The sequence below is a fragment of the Diorhabda carinulata genome, chromosome X, assembly GCF_026250575.1.
Source record: "Diorhabda carinulata isolate Delta chromosome X, icDioCari1.1, whole genome shotgun sequence".
Taxonomy (NCBI): Eukaryota; Metazoa; Arthropoda; class Insecta; order Coleoptera; family Chrysomelidae; genus Diorhabda; species Diorhabda carinulata.
In genome coordinates this window covers 7505069-7526727 of record NC_079472.1, presented here as the reverse complement: position 1 = coordinate 7526727, position 21659 = coordinate 7505069, and the positions used below count along the sequence as shown (strand labels likewise).

The window sequence follows — 21659 nt, the reverse complement described above, 5'->3', positions numbered from 1 at the left end:
CATATCCCTATAAAAAAAACGTCTAAATTTGTGATTTGTGATATATAATTTATTTTTCACACTTCTATATTCATATGTTTTCAAATTTTATCAGTAAAATAGAATAATGGTTGAGTGGACTTACTACGCAAGCGTTTACCTTAAAAAAGATATTTATAAAATTGGACACACTCCCATATTTCAAACTATATTAGCTCGAATTTCCATATCGTCAGTGTGCCAGCGAAGTCGCGTATCATCAATGACAGATATGAGAGAATGACCAAATAAAATTTCCGGGTTTATAAACTATTTTTCAGTTCCTGCCTACCGCCTTTTACTAAAGAATATAATCAAGTATGAAATTTGGTGTTTCCATTTAACCGAATGCATGATTACTTGAAAAAGAGGTTAAAGAGGAATGGAAATAATATTTTTACTACCCGTATAAAACATGATAGAATACAAATAGGTGTTTCCTAAAAATTTAATGAAAATATTCAACATGAAATATTATTTCCCATATATTTAAACTGATTAATCTTGTTATTTGTGGCTCTTTCCAATATATAACCATCCCTTCTGGAAATTTTCCGTAATTTCATTTAATTTCTTCCCCCTTGTTTCTGGAAGGAAGATATAAGTATAAACGGCTCCCATCGTACAAACGACAGCGAAGAACCATTGTAGGTTTGTTGACCCTCCCAATGCTGCGTTCAGACCATAGTAACTTTGTAATGCTGCGAACATGAACAACATCGACAAGCTGTAACCTATAAGAGAAAAATTTATGAAATTACAATAATACGTTGTTCCCGAAGATTCTTTGAAACATATAATCAATGAATTCAAATTGGTATAATTTCTAATTAATCTAAATGAACAGTAAAACATTGATGAATAGAAAACCTTGACCACGGTAAGAGAATTCGTAACCATTTTCTGAATTTATCAAAATCAACGAAGGAAATTGGAGTAATTTAAAAATACAGAATGAGAATTGGTCTAAGTTATGTACTGTATACAAAATGTGTCAATTTTATTTTATATTTCTATGATGGTTTACCTTTATTTCAGGTCTGTTCCGTATAAAATCATTTTAAAATAATTGGTAAGAATTTTTAAAGTTTTGACCCACTTTTGTCTTGATACTGACAATTTTCGTAATTATATGAATCGAAAGTGATTACTGACATAATGAATATCAAACTACAAATAAAATCAAAATCTGCCCTAAGATGAAACATTAATGTTTCCTTAGTACACATGTCAATCAAGCCATCAATCAAAAATTTCGTATTTCCATTAAAATTTGTAAATAGCACCATGAATTTTATTTAAATTATTTAGGTCTCTTTCATCAACCATAACTTTCTTGTTTCTATGTATGTGAACCATTTCTAAAAATTCTCTTTTTCGTGTATTTGATTCAGATTCAATATTTATAATTGTTTGATATTTCGTGGCTCCTTAATGCAACTTTATTTTTTTTATCGTATTAATGACCTTATAGTCTATTTTCTAAATACTGAGATGTCTGTCCTATGTAGACAGCGTCAAAATCATGACAAGGTACTTGACATATAATATTAATTCTTCTATTTTTAGATGTTTTAGATTTTAGTTTAGGAAAATATTTGGATAAAGTATTATGTCCTTTATGAATTATACCATTATCATATTTATTGAAATATTTCGACAGATGTTGAGAAAGTCCTTGTACATATGACAAAGAAAATGTTTTTCAATGTTTTGATGTTTAGTTTCTCAATTGATTATAATATCTATTTACCCTTTTCTTAAATATGTTGTTCATCACTTTTTGGGGATAATTATTTTCTTTTATTGCATTTATTGCTTTTCAAATTTGTTGTAAACTTTTATATTTTTGTATTGAAATTTATCCTCACTTTCCTAAATTTTTTGTTAGTACTAAAATACCAACCTATCGTATAACCAACTCCTCTTATTGCTAATGGAAATAGTTCTGATATAACCATGAACGGTAGAAACATGAGACCTGTCACAGAACATACCACATACATCAATAAAGAAGCGACTGGAACCCATTTTGCAGTGGTTTCTCCTGAAAATGTATAATAAAATAATATTATATACTGTTATCAACTCGTCTCCGATATGGCAGTCGATTTGTTTACATTGTTTCTTTCGAATTTATTTCTAGGAATTCATTTGTTTTGTCTCTCTATTTTCTAGTATTTCTGAGAACTTCGTTATGGATATGGGTGATTCCGTTCTAACTGTGATTTTTTGTATTCAAAATTTCAAGATTTTAAAATTTAACTTTTCTAACTTTTTTATGCATATTATTCATCTATTTTACTGTAAAAATAAAACTCTAAGAGGAATTTACTACAACTTCAAAGTATCACGAGCAAGACACAAATGTCGGATTTTGAGTTCCACGGTACTGACTCATTTATCCACGGTACTGACATGGTAACTTAAGATATTAAACAACAAGTGCATCAATTTTCCTCAGTTTGATCATAAACATTAGAATTTATAAGGTAATTAGTTTAAATCATTTGTTACGACAAAAAAAATTAATAATTTATCGGTAAATTCTAGGAATGGACATGACACGGTACTGACATGGTAACTTAAGATATTAAACAACAAGTGCATCAATTTTCCTCAGTTTGATCATAAACATTAGAATTTATAAGGTAATTAGTTTAAATCATTTGTTACGACAAAAAAAATTAATAATTTATCGGTAAATTCTAGGAATGGACATGACACGGTACTGACATTCAAGTGATGTAGTATAAGTTTTCTTTAAGTGGCAAGTTATATTGTATAAAAATAATGTTTAAATATCTTAAGAATTATTCAATTAACACAAAATTTTTATTAATTGATTATTAATTAATGACTAGTACAAAAAAACAATACAGGACATTGAATATCACAGTTATAATGGAATCACCCATATATAAACGAGTTTGCTTAACGTAGCTAGTTAGTTTATAGTAAATGGTCATAGTGAATGGAATGAAATAGAAAAGTAACCGAAGAATTTGAATAAATAATATAAATTAGTTAGTGTTAGTGATAAGTTGATTATTATAAGTTGAGTGTGAATAAATTAAGGATGTGAGAAACAGTATTGATAATTTAACCTAACGAATAGAAAGAGTATAAATAAAAAAACATTACAATATCAGAGGAATACAAAAATTATCATAGACTTACTTCCACTTTGACTCTAACAAAACAAAACAAAAGAACTGAGTGAAGCTTTTGAATACAGAAACCCACTCAAGTTAATAAAACTAAAAGAAATGACCATAGAAAATTTGAGCGCCAGAATGAGAATACAATGTGGTGAAACATAAAAACTCATCAAAATTAAAGAGGTGCCATAAAGCGACACAGTAACGACATTATTCTTCGATAATGTAACAAAAAATCTTAATAAAAGAAAAATAAGAAACACCAGGGATCAAGTAATAGCACACCCGGACGATATAAGTATAGTAGCAAATAATAAAAATGTAATAGAAGAAATATTGAAATAATTAATGAAGAAGAGAATATGAAAGAGTCAGTTCAAAAATTAATGATGAAAAGGTGAAGTAACAAATATAGCAAGAAAATAGAAGAAAGAATAGAAAATGTGAAAACTAGAAGATGTGAGTTTGAGGTGATAAACAAATTCAAGTACCTAAGTGTAATAATAATGAACGATGGAGAGTGGACAGAAGAACCAAGAGAGAAATGTATGAAAGTAAAGAAATGATTATTAAAGCAAATCTTATCTATTATGACTTATGCTTCAGAAACATTGGATATGACAAATAATAAGGTCGAAATGATGATTAGAATGGAAGTTTTTCGTAGTTTTATGCGTCCAATTTTATCCGCACAGAAACTGTTTAAAACAATGGTAGATGTATGTGTCATCCGCAGCGAAAGGGCTTAAAATTGACAAACTTAAATAAAGATTCTTCCAAGATAAATGTCTTTTAGTACTTAATTACTCACCTTCTCTTATCCAAAGAGTATACTGTCCAGAAATATACATAAATATTGCCATTCCTAATGAACTAACTATGATAGCTGTTCGTCTGTTGACGTATTTTAGGATCAAAACATTAGAAGTAGCTATTATAAAACGTGTCACACCAATCATCACCGAGGCGAAATACCCATCAATATTAGTTCCAGCTTCCTAAAAAAAAATTTTTAGAAAAAAGTGCATAGTCTATATTCATTTATGAAAGCAGGTCCTCAAATATTCACTTAAAATAAACAATATCGTGAAAAAAAATGTCGCTGAAACGAATAATACATATCCCACATTTGTGAATAGTTCATCCATTGCTGCCTATTTAGAGGAAGAACCAATTCCACCTGAAATTGGTCCTTGGCTGTTGGTCTAATTTTGATTCTTCTGTTAGTGTTAACTTAATTTTAATAATAATTTTCGATTTAACTAACCAGTTTATTAAACCAAACCTATTCCTTACAGAAATTATTTTAGCTATGTACCGTTCACTATCTGACAAGGTCAAGACATTGGTAGACCTGATTTAGAGTTTTCGGTCATATACTGAGTTAGACAAATCATTTCATGTCATTTGATCCATGAGCTCTTCTAAATTGTCGATTAACGTAGAGCTGACTGTTTAAACATCCTCATAGAAAAAAATCTAAGAAAGTAAAATCGGTGACCACTCCATCAATCCACGTCTTCTAATACACCTTCCTTAAACTGGGTATGCAAAAATTTTAGAGCGATAAATCCATAATGTGGTGTGCACCATATTGTTAAAATCCAATAATAGGATAAAAATTCCCATATTATTTGGAACCAAGAATGAGGCAATTAGAACTGGAAGCACATTGAAAGATGTTCCAAATACCGCTCAGCTATTAATTTACGGGAATGAAATAGGAATTGAAAAATCTACCACTGACTATTCCTACTTAAACATCTATTTTTTTGTGTTGTGTCTCAATCCAGTGCGGATTTTTCTAAGCCCAGTAGCGACAATTTTATTCATTTACTGTACCACTTAAATAAAATCTTCCTTTCTAAAAAGGTACGTTATTAAGAAAATGTTGATGTCACAAAATTCCAGACGTCTGTCTGGATCATTATTAAGCTGCTCGGTACTTTCATGGTCAGAATCAAATGATTTATATCATAACTGATAAGACGCAGGATTTTTACTTAGTAGTGAATATAATAGAGGCAATTTCTAAGTGTTTTCTTTAAACATTCCAGTTCAAATAATCAAATCATTCCTAAGTCGTTTATTTTATTTATTTGGAATAATGTGTTTCTAGGTATTTTTCCCGTTTTCCTGTTATTACTGAAGATTGTTAACTATTATCCTAAAGCAATTTCTTGATTCAATTATACCGCCAAATGTCAATATAGTTTCGAAAATTTTAAATGACTTTAAATGAGAAAAGATCGTTTCTATAGGTTTAGGCGATTTTGATGTTAATTTCTTGGATAACAAATTGAACATTTTCTTCGTCATATTCCATGAAGTTTTGGAAAAAAACTGCCTTAATTATCTCCATTCGTAGGAAACTTCTCTATTTTTTTGAGCATCTTAGATCTATCATACTTGATTCTCCATCCTTTTTCCGATATCAATATTCGTTTAAAACTGAAGAAGAAGGAGCAGAAGAAAATTCTTTATTACCAAAAAATTGTTCACAATTTGTAGTAACGAACTTGAGGATATCAATGAAAGAACACAAAAATAAGTAAATAAATACACAAGTAAATATCTAACAGCTCTCTTTTGTAGTTTGAGGATTCGCTCAAATTGAGTCGCACCACACTTACTCCAGAAGGGAAGGGCATATCAGAGATGCGACTCAAAACAGTTATAGAGGTTGATAAGTTTAGTTCCTTGGAAACTGATCTTATCGCAAAACAGGCAGAAAATTTTTTCGATGAAGCGGCGATATGCTAGTCCCATTTCGAAAAATTGCCTACAATATCTAAAAATTTTACAGATTCAACAATATATACAAATTATACTCATTGGTTTTATTTAAAAAATTTTCAGTCAGCGAATTTGACATAATTTATTTGGAATCTTTTCATATTTCGCGGAATCATATATCAGCCATTAGAACAAAAAACGATTATTTGTAGGAGCTCTTATGATTCATCTTTCTTGTTCTTAATTACCAATAATATCTAAACTCGTTAATGCAGATTTCACAATGAAATTAACTATTTAGCTCTAATCAAATCAAAGGAACTAATTGTAAACTGGTTCAAATTGTTATGATGAGTTAATTAACATATTCAAATATTCACACACAAATAACCCGGAAAATATAAAGCAAATTGTTTACCTTTATAAAAGTAATGGAGTAGAACATCGTGATGTAAATTCCAGAGAAATGTTGGCAGAAAAATAATGGACACATTATTATCAGTGGTTTGTAACCACTGGGTTTCATAAATTCTTTCGCTAAATCTCCAAGCGTTCCTTTATTTCTCCGTTTTACTTGAGCTTCTTCTTCCTGTTTTTTCAGTATCTTGAATTGAAGATCAGCGTAGGTTTCTCCCTAAAAATACGTGTTCAACTCGAAATCATGACAAGAATAAAATTATGATCTTAAGTAAGAAAAATTTAGAATAGAATATAAAATACCAAGGTACTAACAAAGATGTAAATGGATACAAATATGAAAATGAAGTGCCAGAGAAATGATAAAATGAGAACAACTATCATATGGAAAAGGAAAATTGGATGAGAAGTATTTGAAACGACAAAATTAGCAGCTACATTTTTCTGTTTCCTACACATAAACTCCTATTTCGAGGGAAAAGACAGCAACTATTATGTTGAAGAGTTAAACAGGTTAGATCAGAGTGTATATTGAACGAAGTGTATATTGAATGAAGAATTTCTTGAAAAAAGACAATAATTATAAAAAAATATCTTCTTTCACTACTTTTTTACGCCGAAACAACCATCGTATTGCCTCCCAGCTCTACTGTGCAATTAAGGTGTGCGGTTTCTTGACCATTAATTTAAGATATGTTGCTTCGTTCAAATTTTGTTTAAAAGAAAGCGCTATAAGTCACCATAAATTCGTATAAACACATTCATCATAAGAGTATCAGCAGTTGTATCGATTTACGGTATAAAAAAGTAACATCCATCCACAAAACAAAGATTGCATGAAAGTTTAGATTGGTATCAACAATGCCGATCACACTATTATACTACACTTTACACTATCTATAATTTTACATTGTTTCAACAATTTACTCTTGCTCTTCAAATAAATCAAAACTTTTTTGCATAAGCAGTGTAAATATCGAAACAATTCTAATGATGTGTCATACTCATATTCTTCATTACAAAATGTTTCAGCATCACTTTAAAACCTAATTAATTCATTCGATCGATTAAAATTATTAAGATCCTTATTCCTCTTGACTGAATAGTGAATACTGAAAAACAGAAATTCTTTTTTATTTAAGCGGCACAGCTTTGCAAAATCGTATAAATAATTTTTAAAGAATATTTTTTGGGAGATGGATAAAAGATACAAGACACGTTCTATTTAACAGAATGTATCCTTTAGGTTTTTTTTCATCTTGTTTCAGTATTGTTTGTAGAAATATATTCCATTCCCGAAAACATAGTCATGATCAAAACATGGTGTATCAAGTTTGTTTTTAACCCAAGTTTAGAGAATTCTATGTGTTGTTACACCAAATTACTACAATAAAATGATTGAAGAGAAATTTTATGTTATGAATAGATTACCTACATTTCCTGCAGGATTTGGTTGATGTTTGTAAAACCAATTCAATGATCTTTTGGCAGACTTAAATTTTCCTCTGAAAATCAACCAGAGAGGACTCTCATGTATAAAACAGACCGATAATCCAGTTAATAATATAAATACGTTGGAGATCCATGCTACTATTCTCCAGTGCATATACCATCCTCCCAAATAAGTGATGATCATACCTGAAACAAATGTTTCATAAATATTCATATCGAGAGCAATAATTACTGCGAGTAATTTTCCAACAAAAAACGTTTTATAGACATAGTACAGAAAGGTTGGGAGAGCATTAAACTAATTGTGTCACTTGACGCTATCTCTTCAACCAAAATGAAATTATTCTAAAAATAGGTATTTTTACATACCTAAGGAAGCATACGCAGATCCAAGTTGCATCAAGGACATTCTTATCTTAGGATTTCCAATTTCGGTCATATATACTATCGCCGGATTTGTGCCCAAGCCTGAAAATAATGCTGAAATTTATTTGTTGAAAATTGTAGTGTAGCAGGTGAACCCGAATACTTTGTGATGTCTCTGGTTGAAGATTTGAAATCATACTATCCGGACTATAAAATGCATTCCAAAATGGAGATTATGGGAGTTTTGAAAAAATACAAGCATTTATCTAGCAGCTATGCTCCAAACTATCCAGGATATTTTAAAAGTCCAGAGCCACCCCGAAATAATTCATTGCAGCCAATTAATTCTAAACAAAGTATTTATAAAGAGAACAGTAACGATGAGTATACAATTTATAATGATTTTTTTCCTGAATAGTAATTTCCTAAATCCTGGTACTTACTACCTTAACATCTCATGTGTACTTATTTAATATTAAAAACATACCTTATAGTATAATTACGAGCCTTTCTTCAGGTAGGTAAGTAAGAAATTTTTTTGGATTATTTTTTATCCGTTTTGCGTAACAACATAAAGTAGTCGCTCTCTTCCATTCGATTAATTGATAATGGGTCCTCCCAGATTCGTCGATGCTTTCGTTTTAGTCTCCGGCGTCTTCGAAGAAGCAAAGCCAACAGTAGTGTTTCCTCCTCGGAATCCATTTTGTTATTGGGTGTATTGTGAACTACAAACACGTGAAGAAAACGTTGTATTTCTGCTACGCGTTCGCAACGTCCTATAGGTGCAGCCGCGGCGTGCTCGCGACGCATTCGTTGCGCGCCAGCTCCACCCCGCAGCCGCTCGCAAGCCGATAGTTTGTTAAGACTGTAATGAACAATAAAATAACCTTCATGCACTTCATAAATCCGATCCGGATTCTGCACGAGTGAATGTGAATGTGAGTGCGAGACTGCAGGATTCAGTATTCTCTTGACTTCATTCGCCTTCGTTTCGGTTTTTCGGTCGTTACTCAGAGAAAGAGACAGCATAAATATAATCGAGAGTGTGTCAACCAATTCTCTTGTCATCTTCTCTCACCAAGACTCGTGTTCAGAACCTCTAGGAGGCGTCTAGCGAGAGTCTGAATCGAGTAATGTATATGGAGCAAGCTTTTTATATAAAAAAAATTAAACAAAGCAATAACCTCTAACCAAGAATTGAAAACTACAGAATTGAGAACTATATCAAGATGATGTACAAAAGATATAATTTGATAGTTTCTATAGTTTATAATAAATGTCCAAATATCTAGAGCGTTGACGTCACTAGCAATAGAAATGTGAGACAAGAAGTAGGAGCACAAACAACTGCTGTTCAAGTATCGAGGCGTAATATGAAGAAACGAGGTACGTTCAATCACAGTAAAAATAACATTAAACAAGCAGCAATAATATCAGAAATGCAAAAGTGTTGATTTATTGGGGAATATTTTGATAATGTGGCAATCCATTAATCCAATTATTTCTAGACTCGAATACAACGAACCAAATCATGAGCTCTGTTTGTAATTACTATTCTAGTGCATACTTACACGTAGCGGTTCCGATTAAAATTCTACCTGCAATAACTACTTGTATATTCTGAGCTAGTGCAACTATCGTCCATCCTATTACACCAGGAATTACGGCTAATTTTATTGTGTTTAGTCTGCCCAATTTGTCCATCAGAAAACCACTCATCACTGAGGCAACTGGGGCTACCAGTATTATGATACTAGCTAAGAAAATTGAAAATATTTCAGAAAATAAATAAAAAGGTATACGGATAAAAAAATTAAAAAACTCATCGTATCCTATTTCGTCGCCACTCAACTACTCTGTTCACTGTACCATTACCTATACCTCTTTTTTTCTCTTCACTCGATTATTGTCATTAATTTCGGGTCTGTTGTTATCTTCTACATCACATTTTTTACATCATTATTCAAACTTAGCTTTCTGTACTTCGCGTCCGTTGTGTTTTAATTCTTTTTTCTGTCTTTCTTTCTTCTCTTGATCCTCTTGTGCTTCTAATAAATCCAACACTTATTCTTTTGTTTTGCAACATATTAATTCATCTTCGAAATCATCGTTTCCAATTTTTTATTTCGAATTTGTCAAAGTTTTTACCGAAATTCTTGGAACTATGGAAATGGTTTGACTGGAATTCCTAGATCCGTTGTTGATATTCACGATACAACTATGCCAAAACTCACAATTACATTGTCTAATTTCGATAACCAAGTTATCGTCTTCAGACTGAAGGTGAATTGTTTACCTTCAATCACTCAAAAGACGATAAGTTTTCGAGACGAGCATCAGACAGTGCTGATGTAGAGGTAGAATAAAAGAAGTATCAGTATTGAAACGGTGCTTTTTCAGTTCACCTCTATTGTTTTAGCACGGGATCGTTCAAGTATTACGTAACGCTTTTTGTTGAAGACACTCGTCCCCTGATGTTACATGCCGTAACGTTTCTCTGTACACCTTCCCTCCCTTAAACGTTACGTAACACCTATGTGACGATTGTCACCTAAAAGTCACAATTATGTTGAGCAAGAATTTCCAATTAGCAATATATGCGTTTATTATTCATTAAATTTTTTCATATTATTTTGTCATAATGAACAATCACATATGATACAATAAGCATTTGCTTAGGATTAAAATATTTCAAAATGGGCCTCACCCTGCACTCGTTAAAATAAGATTATAAGAATATTGCGCATTTGCTAAGGGATTATCACTTTCAGTTATTTTGGATGGTTAGTTTCTGTTTGATAATCGTGCGTCTTTGTGAAAATTGTCTCGGAAATAGACCTTACACGAATGAAAGGAACTGAATACTGTGTACGAAAATTCTGTAACATGACCGTATCAGTTTAAGTGACGACGAACTCTTGGGACGGCCAAAAACTGAGACAACCAGCTAAACCATCGAAAAAGTTCACCAAAAAGTACTGGACTACCATTTAATTAAGGTTAGAGAAACAAAAGAGGCAATCCACGTATCAAATGAACGCATTTGCTATAAATTGACTGAATAATTATATTGCTATCCCCGCATTGGGTGCCATGTCTTATTGATAAAATAGAGGCAGAAATTACGAAAAATTTACCACATTTGAAGAAAAACAAAGTGCTTTTCGTTATTATCTAGCCCCCGACGACTTTTGCCTATTCCCCTACCTCAAAGTTTCACTTACAGGTGAGAAATTTTCATTAGACGAGAAGAAAAATTACTATTACTTGGAATAAGTAAAAAGGTTGACGCATCACTGGATAAAGTGTATGGATTTCACAGGAGACTATGTTAAAAAATTGAAGATGGAAAATGTCGGAAACTTTCCAGACAACCCTTGTATATTGAAACATCCTTTGTGCTACACTTCCTTATGCTTATTATTTAGAGCAAACTTGATCTCAAATACTCACCCATAAAAGCATTTTCGGTATTGGTAGCTTTGAAATCACTATCAGGTTGCTCGAGCTGTGAGATTAATACTGCAGAATATGCCATTGACATTCCATTTCCTGTGTGGAATGAGGCCGCTGCGATAGCTGCTAATATCTGAAATATGAAATAGTAAGAAATATGTACATAACAGAAAAATCCCCATATTTGCAATACAATAACACACTGAATTTATTAAAGTGAAAACCTACAAAAAATCAATATTGATTCTATACAATAATCAGTTCTGTGTAATAAATCGTTTCTTTTTCCTGTGACATTTTATCTCTGTTGAAACGTTACAAAATGTCACTCTTTAAGAAATTACTTTTTTCCCGGAAATTATATAAAGTCATAAGCAAAGGTAGCCATTTAATTTTAGAATTATTTATACAACTAAGTTTCCTTCAAATCAAAAGTACAATTATTGCATTGGATGAATGTCACGTTCCTTAAACTATTCGGTAAAACAGTTGATATTTCTTGTGTTGAAACTATATTTCTTCCTGCCGTCACAACTCCCGTTGCTATACTTCTAAACACTTCGAGAACCTTATAAAACTAGGTTTCACTCACAACCTAATTGATACATTTTTCACTGTGATATGAATAAAATAGGCGTCGATCGTTTGTTGCTGCTGGACAAAGGGCTATGTACATTCGGTAAAATTTAATAAATTTTCCAGTGACCCTCTTGACATAATTCTTAGTTTCCTTAAGTTTCACAATTAATAACTATCCCGAATTTTCAATATTATCGAATGTTATCTGGCTGATTTCACAAAACCGATAAACTCTAGCAATCCCGAATACAACAAAACCTTATAGAATAAATAAAATCCATTGGGAGCATCAATAAAAAAAATAGTAATTTGTGAACTCGCAGCTTTCTTGTAACCTTCCCCATCTTGTTTTAAAAATGTAATTTGTATTGAATATTTTGAAATGTCTACATTATCATTGGTTGGTGAAATATATTTAATCATTGATAATTCTTCCACATTGTTAATGGTTTTGTTGTGCCAGTTTCGAAAAATAAGCCAGTAACACTATCTCCGATAAAGAGCTGCATGTTTTTCCATCTTCTATTACATGAATGTTGAATACGCAATTCCTTATATTTTCCATGATTAAGCTGGTAATAATTTTGTGACCCTACTTTGGCTACGTCTACTAATTCAGGTGGAGTGACCGAAAACTGGGAATCAAACATTTTCTACTCTGTAATATTGAAAATAACAACCATTGCTGAGCGTTCGAATACATTACAACTTCAAGCTAAAACCTAGTATTTTCTCCCTTGTATAATAAATATCTAGTTTCTTCTATTTCAAATAGCACTACTTTTTTTGTATTTTAAATTCCCAGACTAGGCTATTGTCCAGAAACATTTTTCTTAACTAATCGTTGTGCATGATTTAAAGAAATATTCTTGTTTCCTTAATGAAGTTTATTATAGTTTCTGAAATAGCTTTATTTGAGCTTGCCTAGTAAAAGTATACAAAAAAATTAAAATTTGTTGAAAAATACAATAATAATTTAAAACCTCAAATACCTCGGAAACGACTAAAAGTTGGAATAGGATTAGTGAATTCAATATGAATTGTTTTTTTTTCACAAACCTTGACAAGATTAAGAAAAATCCTTTTTAATTTCTTTGTGCTTGTACCAACGGGTCAAAATAAAATTTAGACCACATCTGAATATCTAAAAATTTACAGAAAACATTTAATATCTGGATAACGGTAAGGTTATAGGTTAGTATACATGCACTTGCCTTATTTTTTACACCTGAATTCATTAAATAGAAAAAGCTGGGTGGTTCTATTTAAAAAAATAAAGAAATTTGATATTTATGAAGTTAAACTTTGAACACTTTTTATACACACCATGTATAAAATAAAAAAAAATTCAGCATAGATTAAAATACGTCTGACCTTGCTAAAATCTTTAAGGGTATCCTCGTAAAAAATAATATATGAGGGTCTGCAACGGTTAAATTTTTTACAAAAAAATTAATAACTAAATAATAAATAATAATAAATTAGACAAAAGTAAACTAGAATTTTACGTAGATTTAAAAAAATGTATGAATATAAAGGTGTTCTTTTTAAACGTGACATTGAACTTCCGGTAGAACCAGAAATCGTTCATATTTGAAAATATTTCAGTTAAAAAGATCATATCTGAAAACACAAACGTAGAAATTTTCATGATTTTACTATTTTGCCATATACGGATAGTTTTAACTCGTCGTGGGACACCCTGTGTAGGTAATATGGAGCTATTTAAGACATCATAACTGTTATTGAGAAAGACCTCTGCCAAGGGAGGAGATGATTTTATTCTCCAGTAGGGTGTTGTAAGATTACAAATATTTATGAAGTCATTTGCATTGATTAAATGATCTATATTTAATTATTTGTATCTAAGCTAAATATTGTCTACGAATATTTAATAGTAGTTCTTGAATTTCAGCCAAAACTGCTTGGTTAGTAGATGACATCATACAAATTTTTAATGCTTTAAATTGAATACCTTCAATCATTAAAAGATGTGTTTTAGATGTTGCCCCATATAATGTATACCCATAGTCCAATATGGAATGAATATAAGGCTTATAGAATATAAATGCAACGTTCGCATCTGCTCCCCATTTTCTTTTGGAAACTATTTTAACAGAATTATAGTTTTTTCGCATTTTTTTAATATAACTGATGTGATTCGTCTATAATAATTTAGTAGTAACCTAAGACAATGCCTAGATATTTGAATTCGTCGACGAATGGAATAGTAGAATCAGCCAAGAAAGAAGCTCCAGGAGTCACAGCTCGATGTCGAGTGAAGCATACCAAGACATTCTTATGGTGGGAAGCACTTAATTTCATAATTTATTATTAAATATATGGTACCAAATAAGAAATATTCTCTAACAACTCACCTGAGGTAACAAACATTTCCAGCTATCAAGTTCTGGTACGTTGAGAGATTTATTACTGCTAATCAAATTTTGTGGTATTTCTTCTTCCTCGTCATCTTTATTGGAAATATTTCTATTTAAGCAACAATATTCGAAAGATATAGAATTCTAAAACAATAAATACTCACCTTAAACTTATAATGCTGGCCCTTAAAACAAAAATTTTCGATCAATATTTATTCCATTTTAAGTATCATAAAAAAACGTACAGTGAAATATAATCAAGATAATTTAGATTCAATTTTTCAAGTAGTATTTATGATTTATGATCTTATTTATATAATAAGCATTACATAATTTGATCGAGATATTAAACTACTGATTGAAATTAATTGATTGGCGGCCTATATGAAAAGAATTACAGAAAGAGATTATCTTTTTAATTTGTGGTGATTTCAGATGTCAGAAAACCTTGTTTTGGGAATATAATAATAATGAGATCAAAATAGTAATTTATGCAACAAATGCGACAATTTTTCCACGAATGGAAAAAGTTGACCGCCAATTCCTTCGGTAAATTACAATTAATAACGAACGCCTAATGATTTAATTAGGAGTTGATTGTGGACAGTGATATTAAAAAAAGCTGACAACTAAATGATATGTTTTTGTTTCACTTCGCAATGTAAATATTGAAAATTATTGGGTTGACTTATGTAAATTTTCGATCCAGTCTGTTTTATTACCAGATAAAGCTTCATTTAAGTGGTATATATTTGTCAAAGTTAAATTGTCGTCTTGATTCCCATATGATGTACAAGGTTGGTTTAAAAAGCTGCTGTTATTAGTTCCTTGTAAAATTCGTGAAGCACAATTTATTTTTATGTCGAGAGAATTGCTCACATACCCTTCGGTAACTGCAATGGATTTCCATCTTCCATGTTGTTTTAATTGAAGAATGTCTCCACCCGAATCAACTAGAAGCGATACCGAAGTACGTCGAAACGTATGTCTTGTACATTTTTCTAGATGCGGTAAACTTAAATATTGCGCACTTAACGATGTAAATCGAAAAAGTATTTATACCAACAACTTCTTCTGTATATTTTCCATTTCTATATGATAGGAAGAAGTAGTTTCACGAGTAGTCTACTTTGGTGTAAGGAAATCGGATTTTTACCTAAAGAAAGATATCGCAAAAAGCATAGAAAAAAATATGACGGTGTTAGATGAAGGAATTTACAAAATTTTTTGTGTCATGAAAAATCTAAATATAGGCACAAAATATCAATTACTGGAAATACGTGGTTAGGTTTGGAAAAATCTTTTATCATCCCTTTCCTTGCGAGCTGCCAAAAATCCTTTTATGACAATCATCTAGTGTGTAACAAAATATCTGGTCAAAATTGAAGCCAATTGGTAAATTGAAGCCAATCGGTGGGTTCCCGTTTTCGGAACTCCAGCCTAAATCGAATTACTGATCAAAGTCAAATCAGTTTATGTGCTGTCATATCAAAATCAATGGTAACTTGATATTTTTTTCAATAGATGTTGATAGACCAATTGCACTAATCATCTGTGTTAGCTTATGTAAAGCGTGAAATGAAGTTAACGTCATAGCAATATTTTTAACGCTTATTTACTTTTTTGACTCTTCCCATAAACTACGCTTCAAATCGATGAAGTACTAAATACATTAAGGATAGGGCGTAGAAAAAAGAACGAATGAAAGTTTTATGTCAGTCACTATAGAAGCTTATGACAATTTGGTCTTCTTAGAAATGTGCTGCTTCATCTTTGTTGAGTTTCAACCTTGAGATGTCCTCTTCTTTTATTATGATAAGGGTAAGGTTTATCAATACTGATATTCACTAACGTAAGTTAATTCACAAGCTATTCGAAGTACTAAAACATGTGCAGATGAGACGTTGAAAGATTGGTAATTTCAAAAGGGTCGGTTGCATGAATAATTGTCTACTCAATGAGTGCGTTTCTTGGATAAAATTGTAATCTCCATATTCACTAACCTTTTTTTTTCTGCTGTTAATAATGTCTATAGTTTATATTCTAACACCATATCCTTACTGTTCAACTACGAAACAATTTTGTCTCTATAATCTAACACTGTCGAATTCTACCAGTAATCCGGCGTTTTATAAGGATGTCTACCTTCTGTTTAGAGCAGGAATTGAGATAGCTAAAAATGGATTTCTAAGACAACCATTTTGAGTAGCTTCTATTCTCTATATGCACGCTTTTGTCAATCTGTTTCATAAAACGGATGCTGTCCTTCTCCAGTGTGGTTGTACGCACAATTACATCTAGAGAGCCAAGGATATCGCAAATGGTAATGGCGTCCGGAGAATTAATGGAAAACTTCCGCAAATCGTATTCCTTGAATCTATACGCTTTCTTGGCTATGTGATTATTCCTAATTGTCTTCGTTAATTTTCACGAATGATCTCATCCTTTGTTTACCCTCAGCATATTCTACGACTTCTTCAGAAACTATGATCAGCTTAACTCGATTATGATCTGAATGTTTGGAAAGTGATCCGGATCAGTAACCACTGTGATCACAGAAATTAATTATTTTCTCAAGTTCATAATTCTTTACAGGGTGTTCCATAAAACAATCTCATATCTAGGATAGGTAGAGTATCCGAAAATAATTGGGGTTTGTTTAGTACAAAATTTTCGTAACGTCATCTGTATTCAAGATAAAGTTCGTTGAAGAAAAACAAGGTTTACAATTTTGATTAAACTACTGGGAACATTTTGATAAAACTACTAGTGAAAATCGCCATCTTTTAAAAGGTGCTTTCGGTGAAACTATTCTCGGAATATTTTGATTGAGGAATTCTGTTGTAATAATCGATTTTCTAAACGTTTGAGTTTCAGTTTTGAGGACTCCGGAAATGGTTAGTCAATCAGTTATGACACCTTCTATCAAAGTGCGTTCGAACATCCATAAAATATAGAGATCTTCACTTGTTTGATATTAAATTTTCTAAAATATGGAATAAATGATTCTTCAAAAAATTCAGATATCACCATTTAATTTTCCAGACAAAATGTAATGTGATTAATATGTTACCTAAAATTGTAATCCAAACATTGATTTAAATAAAGGGTTAATAATGTGAAACTCTTTTTTCTTGTGGATTCTCATTTCACCAGTAGCATGCATTATGGATGTTGAATATACATTGTCGCTAAATATTGTTTCGTCCGTAAAAAGCGTATATTTGGATTGAAGACTGTCCTTCCTTGTAATATTTGACTCTAACCGGTAAATTGTCTGGCAAGAGCTCTTGGACTTGTCTGTAATGTTAAGAATGTAGCTACTACTCTTTAAGTATTTTCAAAATACCTGAGAACATATATTTGCTTATCTTGCCATACTCCATACGCCAACTGTTGGATCTTGGTCAACTAAATTAGAATTGATGTTTCCTTTATTTCAGTTTCTTGTTGTTCTTGGTTTGCAATTTATCGGCAACTTCGTTCAATGGTTCTAAATGTATTTTCACTTGACATATATATATAAATAACATTATAATTACCAAACAATGACTGTATATATTCAATTATAAATTTCATTAATTTCTTATATCTTAGACCTTTTATTATGTGTATGTTCTTAAATCGTCTCAATTTTAGGTCTGTTCTAATTGGAAATCAGTTTTTTTAAATGCAGGTAAAAAATTGACGTTCGAACTTGCTTCGGTCTTTATTCAAATTAACATTTTGCAAAATTAATATTAATAGACCACTCATAACATGCATATCAAAATAGATCTCTGTTTTAACCACAATAACTCTTCTTTGGCAGTAGTTATTTCTCAAAATAAGAAAGCTATCAATTGAATTTTTGTAGTTGCATAAAAATTAATAAAATATAACTATTGATTTTCCTCAAATTGTTTACATCTCTTTTATTATTGACGGCTTTCTCGTTTCTATGTATGTGATCATTTCTAAAACTTTTTTTCTTGTATTTGATTTCGTCTAAAAAATGATTAAATTTTAATAAATGAATGTATGTTTTTGTGGAATCTCACAGTTTGTTCATTTTTTTTTATCTTATTAATGGCTTTTTAATATATTTTCTGAGCACTGAGATGTCTGTCTTATGAATTGTTTATAAAAAGTAGGAGTGATCCACTTCACACATTAGTATTATTTTTATATATTATTCTATATCGTATTTTTTTAAATCATTATAATCAGACAAGACCCTTTTTATACAGACCAGGGGCCTTATTTATGCATACGCCCAGGAGGCCCAGGCCTTGGGCTCCAGGCGCTGGGGGTCCCTTAAGTACTAAATAATAGAAAAAAAAATAAATTATGAAATTAATTTCTTTATAAAATATATGAGAGGGGTGGTCTAAATGAATTATAATATCGTTAAACAAATTTTATCTAACACACTAGGCTCAATGTTTCAATAAAAAATCGTTTTGATAGAAACTCTGCACAAGTTTATTTTCTACGTGAAACTTTTTACATGATTCAGTGAAGCTGCACGAATTTATTTGTTCCATTTAGAATGTAATCTTGTATGTTGAGAAAAGGGCTCCACTCTATGCTAGGCCTAGGGTTCCTTGTTCTTGAAAGTCGGCCTGATAAGGATGATAACCAATTATTATGTACGCGAGTGAACAGTAAGAATGCATGTTGGTGTTTCTATTAATAAAAGGTCACTTAGACTACGCTAATAGTTTTGAATGTCCAGCCTCACATCGAAACATATTACCACCTTTTTGGTGTGAAATGCAATGATGTTCAAATTCACTTCAAACCTTGATTGATAAATCTAATCTTAAAAAAGTAATGCTCAGTAGTACTTGAAACAAACGATGTAACTAGCAAATTGATAAAGTTGCTATCTCATCTCCTCTAATGTATCATAAAGCTTTCAGATATTAATTTGTTTAATCTAGTCTTTCTGTTCGTTTATTTGATTTTTCACAAGATATATTTTCCATCTAACTTATGAAAAATTTTTCAAAGATTCTACAGCAATACTACGAGGGTTGCTACTTATGATATGGCAACACCGATGTAAATATGTCAAATCTGACCTTGCCATAATAAATTTTGACATTTTTATTGATAAAAGTACTAAGAACGTTTTGTCGTACGAGTGCTATTTGAGTTATTTGCACACGAAACACTTCGAAGCAAATGGTTGCCTGTTTATTTCGCCACCGTTCTATTAGAGCAGCGTACAACGGTCAATTCCAAATGGTACAACAGCATTTGTTTGCCAGAAGTTTTTGAATAACTCAGGAACATCAACCTCAGAAGACGAATCATTTTCCACCACTACAATGTGCAGCTCTTACATTTTCACACTTAATATAAATTTTCCTTCTTCCCATGCGTGGACAGTAGTAACCCCAAATAATCTACTAGAAATATTACGTTTAGTCATTGCATTAATTGGTATGATTCGATTTTTCCAAGTACAGAGCTTTCCTGTATCAGACTATCTGAGATTTTCGAAAATTACAATGTTTGGTTATGTAACTGATTATCAAAAACTTGTCTCCGATTCAAGATTGTAGATAACTTTTATAAATCCAAAATTCTTGTTAAAACTATCTCGAAGACTCTACTTTTGAAAAATATCAATTGTGAAACAATTAGATCTCTATTAAATATTGTATCTGGTGTTTAAATTGTATTGAACAAACGAAGAATCTTTTTGCTTATATATAAAGTAGTTATAAGAAATAGTGGTCTGAGCGCTTCTGAATGAAACAGTTGAGTTTCTGGAAAAAAATTGAACCAACATTCTATACAATAGTCACTAAATCTCTCAACAAATTATTAAAAATTTTAACATGCAGCTTTTTGGTTTTATGGGGCAGGGAACTCTAAACAATCTCATGCTCTTGACGGAAAATATATGGGATCAAATTAGTGAAAATCATTTATATTGGGCTCACTGAAATTACGTAGAATCAACAAAATCAACAAAAAAATTCTCGAAGCATACCAACTGTAGTTGAATCATTTTTTAAGTCGTTTGTAAAACAAAAATACGTTGCTATATCGTGCAAAGTTTCTTTTACCAACCTTAGAGTTGGTCTTGTTAGATGGTTTCAAACCTTTTATGATTTGTAATTTAATTTTCCTTTGGGAATCTATATCAAGATGACTTGACGACTCATATGACAGAAATATTTTTTTAGCTTGATCAGAAATGGCGAGAAGTGCAAAAGATTCACAAAAAAAAAGATTATTACAATACTTGAAGGAGAGAGCAATCGAGTAACCACACATCCAAATGCACCTGAGGATTACTATTGCCTCATATCATATTACCTTCCTCTTTAGCCCTTTAAGGGTTACAACTTCTCCTTAATGTTTCAAATGAAATAGTGTGTATTTATTTCCTCTAGAAGTTGACAGAATAATTTTGTTTATTCGTAAATACTTTTTCCCCATTACTTTTCGACCTAACTTTTTGAAAAATTATACTTTCAAAAAAACTATCTACTATTCGTGCTATAAACAATTAATTGGAATAATTTTTACCTATTTGCAAATCCAAAATAAAAATTTAAAAATTCACTTACCCCAGCTGTTCCATTGTCACTTCATGAATAAGATCATATAGTAAATTTCCGAGTATTGCAAAAAAATAATCTTATCAAGAATCGTGTCAAGAATTATCGATGAATATCTATTCACTCCGATCAAAATATCTATAATTAAATATGTTACATGATTTTTATTTTTCTTTTCACTGTAGAACAAACAATGATATCAACTCTGATTATCGTCTTGTAAATTATATTGTTTAATGCCGAAAAACTATTTCCAAATAACTTTTTATTTATTACATTTATAAAGATATTAATATAATTAAGATGGATTTCGACGTCTTAAAAAGAATTCATATCTGGACTTCTTGGTGGTCAGTCCAGGGTATGATTTCCAATTTCGTTTAGGTAATTCAGAACATCTGCCGCAACGTGTGGTATACCATTATCATGTATTAAACGAAATATATCACCACTAAATGGCCCAATCGTTACGACGTGATTTTCAAAAATGTTAGTTATGTATCTTGCTGCGTTAAGGGCGGGTCTAGGAAGAG

At 31.2% G+C, this 21659-nt stretch overlaps 1 protein-coding gene across 3 annotated transcripts; it reads right to left on the bottom strand.

The window, feature by feature from the left end:
• Positions 1 to 27: 27 nt before the first annotated feature.
• Positions 28 to 21161, bottom strand: LOC130902749 (facilitated trehalose transporter Tret1-like). Of its 3 annotated transcripts, none has more exons than XM_057815018.1 (11): positions 21136 to 21161; positions 14731 to 14751; positions 14564 to 14675; positions 11604 to 11739; positions 9722 to 9907; positions 8154 to 8252; positions 7768 to 7970; positions 6334 to 6549; positions 3991 to 4177; positions 1925 to 2065; positions 28 to 752 (listed from the first exon to the last, which is right to left on the bottom strand). In XM_057815018.1, the coding sequence occupies exons 1-11, from the start codon at positions 21147 to 21149 to the stop codon at positions 526 to 528; spliced, it is 1542 nt and encodes a 513-aa protein (XP_057671001.1). In that variant the 5' UTR covers positions 21150 to 21161; the 3' UTR covers positions 28 to 525. The 3 variants fall into 3 exon arrangements, with proteins under 3 accessions (XP_057671001.1, XP_057671003.1, XP_057671002.1); XM_057815020.1 differs by having other exon boundaries at positions 14564 to 14658; positions 21136 to 21153; XM_057815019.1 differs by lacking the exon at positions 9722 to 9907 and having other exon boundaries at positions 21136 to 21159.
• Between the last annotated feature and the right edge of the window lie 498 nt (positions 21162 to 21659).